Source organism: Olea europaea, chromosome 14 (assembly GCF_002742605.1).
Source record: "Olea europaea var. sylvestris chromosome 14, O_europaea_v1, whole genome shotgun sequence".
NCBI lineage: Eukaryota > Viridiplantae > Streptophyta > Magnoliopsida > Lamiales > Oleaceae > Olea > Olea europaea.
In genome coordinates, this window is record NC_036250.1 from 639,288 (window position 1) to 646,406 (window position 7,119).

At 35.6% G+C, this 7,119-nt stretch overlaps 1 protein-coding gene across 1 annotated transcript; it reads left to right on the plus strand.

Annotated features, from left to right (window-relative positions):
- Positions 1 to 743: 743 nt before the first annotated feature.
- LOC111408682 (uncharacterized protein At1g65710-like) lies at positions 744 to 4,515 on the plus strand. The gene is made up of 2 exons (XM_023038424.1): positions 744 to 2,108; positions 3,493 to 4,515. Exons 1-2 carry the CDS (start codon positions 918 to 920, stop codon positions 4,300 to 4,302), a joined length of 2,001 nt encoding a protein of 666 aa, XP_022894192.1. The 5' UTR covers positions 744 to 917; the 3' UTR covers positions 4,303 to 4,515.
- The last annotated feature ends 2,604 nt before the right edge of the window (positions 4,516 to 7,119 follow it).

The following is a 7,119-nucleotide window of genomic DNA, read 5'->3' on the forward strand; positions in this document are numbered from 1 at the left end:
TAATTCAAAATGAGAATTGAAAAAAATGCAATCTTGATAAAATGGGACTTAAACATGGGCTGATCTCAACGAAAATTATTATTGTTGTAACTTCTATAATTTAATCAACAAATCTTGTCCTGATTGAACTTTGCCATAAAACATATCTTTATAAGCTCTGCAATAAATTTATTTTTGTACTCTAGTGATTTACTGCTTTCAAAAATCAATCATGTTACGTGTACACTTTGTTTGATATCATTTTGATATTGTGCCAAGTGTCGTAATATGAGTGGACAGTTTTAAAATGAAACATACTTTTTCACCTATTTCAATTTGAAAATTAATAGAATGTCAATCATAATATAAACAAAAGAATGTACAGGTGGTTTATTCCTTCAAAAATCTCTTTTAAAACATTTCCTTCAACTTTATTTGCCTAATAGAGTACCAAAGAGCAAAACTTGGAATTGCTCGACAAAGTATAATAATAATTCAGTTATTTGAAATCGACTAGCGCTTAAGCATCATTGCTCGGGTGAAATTCAAAAACAATTTAGGAGAAACCAACATTTTGAAGATGTCACAAATTCAAAGGGAGACAAAGATTCCTTTCCATTCTTTGTTATCTGACATCGCCTTTTGCCTTTTTCTCAAATTTTTTTAACGGCTATTCATTGCCCGCCCCTCAGTCAAAATTTGAATTTGCTCTCTCTCTCTCTCTCTCTAACCCCACCACAATCAAAAAGTTACATTTTTTTTTTCTTTCCAAATAACTGGTTTCTTGTTCTTGAACACTGTACCACTGCCCCCTCTCGCCCTCTCTCTCTCTCTCTCTCTCTTCGCTTCCTCTACGATATCATTCTAGGTCCTCTCTCTCGTTCTACCTTTTTTTTTTTTCCTTTGATTATTGACTTTTCAATTTGCCGTGAGGGATAATGGGTAGTTGTTTAAGTAAGAAAAGCACGTCTTCTTCTTCTCCTGGTCCAATTTTAAAGCAACAAGAACAGATTGCATCCAATGCCCAATTGGAGAAAAAGAAGGCTGAAGAAGAAATTGTGAAGAAAGAGGTTTTTTTCATGAAACACCGGAAGAGCCACGAAGTCGAAAGGCGGTCTGAAGAGGAGAAGAATGAAGAACGAAAGGACACAGATGTGGTCGAACTGGGGAAAAATTCTAGCCCGATTAATGAAATAAATAATGATTTAGCAAATGGGAAAGGTGTTACAATGGCAACTCCAGTGAGGACATCAAGTTGTACTAAAGAAGAGGTGGATGCTATTTTGATACAATGTGGAAGGCTTAGCCGGAGTTCATCAACCGGAAAAGTTGGGCTTTCAGGTTCCGGTGTGTCGTCAGAAAATGCTGGTAATCTTCAAAGGGGAAGAAAGTACTCTTGTTCAAAAAGGAGTTTTGATTTTGATAACGAAAATGGTAGCGGGGGCCAAAATGCTGATGGAGACAATGATGGTGTGATGAGGGGGAAAGAGCACCGCCACAGACAAAGCCAACGCCAGTCCAGAACTGGTGGCTCCGCCTCTCAGGGGCGGAGGAGGACCCCGAGTCGAGAAAGAGACCAGGCGGCGCAGCAGCGCTCCGGCAGCAAAGAAAGAGGAAGCAGTGGGGGTGGAAGGAGGGTAAGCAGATCTCCTGGTAGAAGATCTGAATCTCCAATTACTACCTCAGCTGGTGCTGATTCTTCGGCTACAAATTCTAATAATGGCAGTTGTAGGCCGGGAAAGATGGTCTCCGTGCCTGCCACTGTGTCGTCTTTGGCAATGGATAAGAGTAATAATGCTGCTCCTGGCGGTGGCGGAGGTGGCTCGGAGCCTAATTCGACCGCGGCTATTAAAAAGATCCAAGAAAAGAGAACTGCTGTTGGGGATTCGGCTGTGGGTTCGAGGAGTGCTGCTTCGCCTCGTAATCGGTCCCCTGCACGGGGTAATGTCAAGGGATCGAATGATAATTCCAGTCAAAACCAGCCCGTGTCCCTTAGCCGAAGCAATTCAAGAAAGGCAGAGCAATCTCCTTACAGAAGAAACCCCCTTAGTGAGATTGATACCAACATTGTAATGGAACAGACGCCTTTGCCTGCAGGAGTTAAATCTGTGGACAACATTCTGTCACAGGTAGGCATTTATAATCTGAAGTATCTTACACAGAAGCAACTATCATGTTCAAAGGAAATGATAATAATTCATATTGTAGCACCTCTATTAGCTAGTTTTGAACCACGATGTTTAGAAGTTTAAGCAGCTAAGAAGACACCTCCTACAGGCGGATTCTATATCTATGAAAAGCCTAACACGTTAACACGTGCACAACTTTTCATAAATGAGTGGAGGGAAGACTTGAACTCGAGACTTTTGAATGTTGTGATAATAGTAGTTGAACCACTTGGTCTAGGAGTTTAAGTTGATAGAGGGAACTAATTTTATTAATTTAAATTGTCTTTTACAGCAAGGACTTGAGAAATGTTTAGTTGCAACTTCTTTTACCTTTGAGTTACTCTATGAAATTGAGGGACACTGGATATTTCTGCTACTATAGTATTTCTGAAAACCGTCTTTCTGAAATGGCAACACGAATGCATTTTACCCTTTTGTATGAAATTGGAGTCTTGAACTTGAATACTATAAACGTGTCAAAAAATTGGATATTGAACTAAATGGATGAGAAAAAGACAATAAAACTCCGTTTCTCAAATGCAAGGCATCGTCTGGCATAAATTGAAGCTTCATTGAACCGTTATCCATTGCCATGATATATGTTGAGATTTATGTGTGAGGATTCAAAGTTTTAATAAGGGTCCGTTTGATTGTAAAGATGAAATTGAATTGAACTGAAAACGAATTTCAGGGAATTGAATTGCCTAGAAATTATTTTTCTGGGAATTGTAAATTATTGTGTTTGATTGGTATAATTTTTCACGTGAAAAATGTTGAAATATAAGTGTTTTTTATGTTAGTTTGGTTTTATTTTACATAAAAATTGTCAATTAAAGGGATAAAATTTCTGGTATTGGGTATGAAATTTGTTTCCATTGCCAACAAAAAAAAAAAAAAAATCATCTATCTTTTGTTGTTCGTTTGTCTTTGTTTTACATGGAAATTGTCAGTTAAAGGGAAATATTTTTTTACAATAATTTTTAAAATTTATTTCCATTACAAAAAAAGAAAAAAAAAAAAAGAGTCAAAGTAGGGTGGAAAACCAAGAAAAGAATAACTTCCAAGACAATCAAGAAAATGAATTCCATGAAAAAAAAGTGTGCTATCAAACATTACAATTTGGGTGGAAAATGGAATTTCCATGGAATTGACCCTATCAAACACACCTTAAATATTGATCCATACTATATATTCTGAGAAATAATTTCATAGGTATATTATCAAAGTGGAGTTTAGAACTAAGTGAATTTTTATGCTTCAAAGTTGTTCGTGTCATTTATAATAAGTACTTCGAATTGCAGAGTTCTTGCATGTGTCTTACCAATTAATAACTTGATGCTTTTAGGTTCATACAGAGAAAGCAAATGCAGAAAATACAAGAGCTGAGCACAAACTTAGCAGCAAGAAAATATATCACAATTTAGTGAATTGCAAAGCCAAGGAGCAGTCTCAGTTGATTGTAGAAGAGAGTAAGTCACAAGGAGTTGCAGGCAATTTTGCACTAAATAAGGCAACTTCGGGGCCTGAAAACCTTAAACCTCAGACAATAACGAGAAGCAGATCCTTTAGACTATCCCAAGACCTAGACAACAAGCCTGAAACTCCGCTAGATCCTACTCCATCCTACACTTCACTATTGCTTGAAGATATCCAAAGCTTCCACCAGAAGAACGCCCCGACCTCTGCCTTTACTCTCCCACCTAGTGTTACTAAAGCCTGCTCTATTCTTGAAGCAGTAGCAGACCTCAACTCGAGTACTGGTTCCAACTTGTTTGGTATTTCCTCAGAGGAGAAAATGCGAAACCCTACTGCTGAGCAATTCGTTCGGAGTGATGAGAAGACAAGATCAGAGACCAAGAGGGAACCCATCATGGAATCTGAGGTGGTTGCTAATGATGATTTGATACAGCCAAGCTTTCACAAATATGTAACTGTAAGGAGGGGTATGGTTCCAAGGGATGAAGACTTGGAAGAGCAAGAATCATCAGGCAGCAACAGCTTTGTGGGCAGTCAGGAACACTGGCTCTCTTCTTCGTGGGAGCCTAATTCGGTTGATTCAACTGATCGTTCGACCTCTTTAATGCCACGTAGCAGGCAGAGTAATCAAAGTCCACTGTATAATCAGAGGCACGCCGTATCTAAGTTAGGTCACTAACATATTGGAATCAGAGTTGGATCAAGAGACATTCACAGGACACCTACGTAGTCGTAGATATTTGCTACTCTACTCATTCGTAGGATGTTTCTTTCACCAGTTCTATTCTTGTTAACTGGGAAGTTTAATGGTACATTTTGAACATTGTTTGATGGAGAAACAATCACTACCCATCTTTGCTGCAGTTCAATACTTCACAGAAATGTTGGTTAATTAGTGGTTTATTTTATTTTATTTTTCTTTTTTTGTGGCTTTGAATTTCACTTACGCAAGCATTGCACAGGTTTATAGGCAAGAGGGATTCTAAATGGAGGAAATTAAAATATAAATAGTGATATCATGTCTAGAAAAAAAAAAGTAGATATTATTTGATTGAACAAGCCAACAAGGTATCTCAATCCTAAGTCAACAAATCTTTGACCCTGGTTGCAAAAATTTTTAAAAATTGGAAAATATCTCTAGTGAAATTTTAATGAATATAGTACTAATGTGCGGATCTTGCATTCAAGTAAAATAAAAATAATATAAAATTTTTTATGGGTAATTAGCACAAAACGTTACTACCTTTTTTTTTTTTTTTTTTAAAATTTCATCCTCACCTTTTATAGCGGAAAACGTCCTTCCATCCACTCATCATTAAAATGCTACTTAAATCAATTAAAATGGAATTTTTCTTTTCAAAAGGCAAGGGTAACATTGTCCAAACCTATTTCACTACATTTTATTCATGAAATTCAAATCATATTTTATAATAATTCTCTAAATTCAAAGCATATTTTTCGTATCATTCCTTTGCTTTCCCAAATTTCACTGTAAAGGAATAGAAGGAAATATTGTTCATTCAATGTAACATTTGATATAATGAAGTGCTTACAAAAAGAAGCAATTATGGGGGAAGATAAAGGAAAAGAGGCTGCTAATTAAAATGGCTTTATTTATAATTACTTATTTTTGCCTTTTCTTTTTGTAGATACAAGATGTTTGGGAAATTGGAGTTTGTAAGAATAATGTAGAAATATATCATTTGAATTTTGTATTATAGCCCTTTTTTGAGCCCCATTTTGGACGAAAAAATGAATTTTTGAATAGTATATTGATGAAAAATATGTGGTTAAAAAATAATGATAAGTTTTAGATTTTTGTATAACATTATTTTATTGAAAAATATGTGGTTGAAATGATATCAAAATACTATAGAAAAATATTTTTTTTTTCTAAATAATGGGGCTCAAGCAAGCTGATACTTTGTTTAAATGTGTGGTTGTTCAACCTCATTTTGTGCTTATGAAGGGTGTAAATAAAGGATAAAGTGAGAAAACCAACTAAAATGTAATTCTGTGAATGGACGATACATATGAATGGAGAAGATGAAGAAGATGAACGGGCCTTCTTTCTTATTTAGCATGAAATTGAACTTGTGGTAACAGTCCTTATCTTTATGTTGTCTTTGCACAAAAACATTCTTACCTTTAAATTGACATTGCGTAAAATATCCCTGCCTTTATTAAACTTAGGGATGGTTTGCAATGCTAATTTAAAGGAAGGAATGTTTTGTGCAAAGACAACGTAAAGATAAAGACTATTACCACAAGTTCAATTTCATGCTAAAATGGAAAAAATGCCCGTTCATCTTCTTTATCTTCTCCATTCATATGTATTGTCCGTGGGAAAAATTCACAAGTGAGAGATTAAGTATGGTAGATTTCAAAATTAAGGAAACAAGTTTCACAATTCAAAAATCAGATTTTTATTAAAATTTATTTATCATTTAATTATTTTATTAATTTAATATATTTAGGTCAGGATTTTTGGTCACAGTTATCTAATTAATTAGTCATGGATTAATTTTTAGTCACAGCTTATCAAATTATTGATCGTAATTTATTTATTGGTCACAGATCGAAAATTTTATAGGTCACAGAATATTTTTTGATCACGAATCCAAAAATTTTACAGGTCACAAATTATTTATCGATCGCATATCAAATTAATTTTTAATCACAACTTATCAAATTATTGGTCATAACTTATTTCTCGATGCAGATTATTCATCGATCACATATTTAAACTTTTGTTGATCACAATTCATTTACTCATTGCAGATTATTGAATTAGTTGGTCACGATTAATTTTTCGGTCACAACTTAATCAATTGTGAGTCACAATTTTCAAGTCACATATCCAATTGCGAGTCACAAGTCACAATCGAGAGTCACTAGCACAGTTACAATTTTCAGCACCACCACATGTCCACTAGCATCTCATCATCACCGCCACACGACGACCACAACCTACACCAAAAAAATCACCAAATCTCACACTGGACTCCACCACCGCACGTATCAATCACACACACCTTCGCACACAACCCACCACAACCGAAATTACAAATTCATTATCATCGGTCGACGATTACAGTACCCACCGTTGCAACACACCTCTATTTCGCCATCACCACCATCACACAGATCTGCTTCACAAACGAACACACCATCGCCAATCTGCTTTGCCACCATCACAGATTTGCTTCGCCAACGAAAACACCACCACTTGGAACAACACAAAACATCACTAGGTTGTGGGAGAAAATGTAAAGAAAGACGACGGGCGAGGACTATGATTCTCAAGAGAGAAGATAGAATGGAGGAGGCGACTGGAGAAATGTAAAGAGAGGGGGGCGAGTTCTAGTAGAATGTGTAGAGAGAGAGTTGAAATTGATTAGAGTTTGTGTAAATTGTAGTATATATTAGTAAAAAAATTTATTTAAAAAAATTTAATTGAAATAAAAAAAATCTGGTTTTTGAAAGATGAAAACAT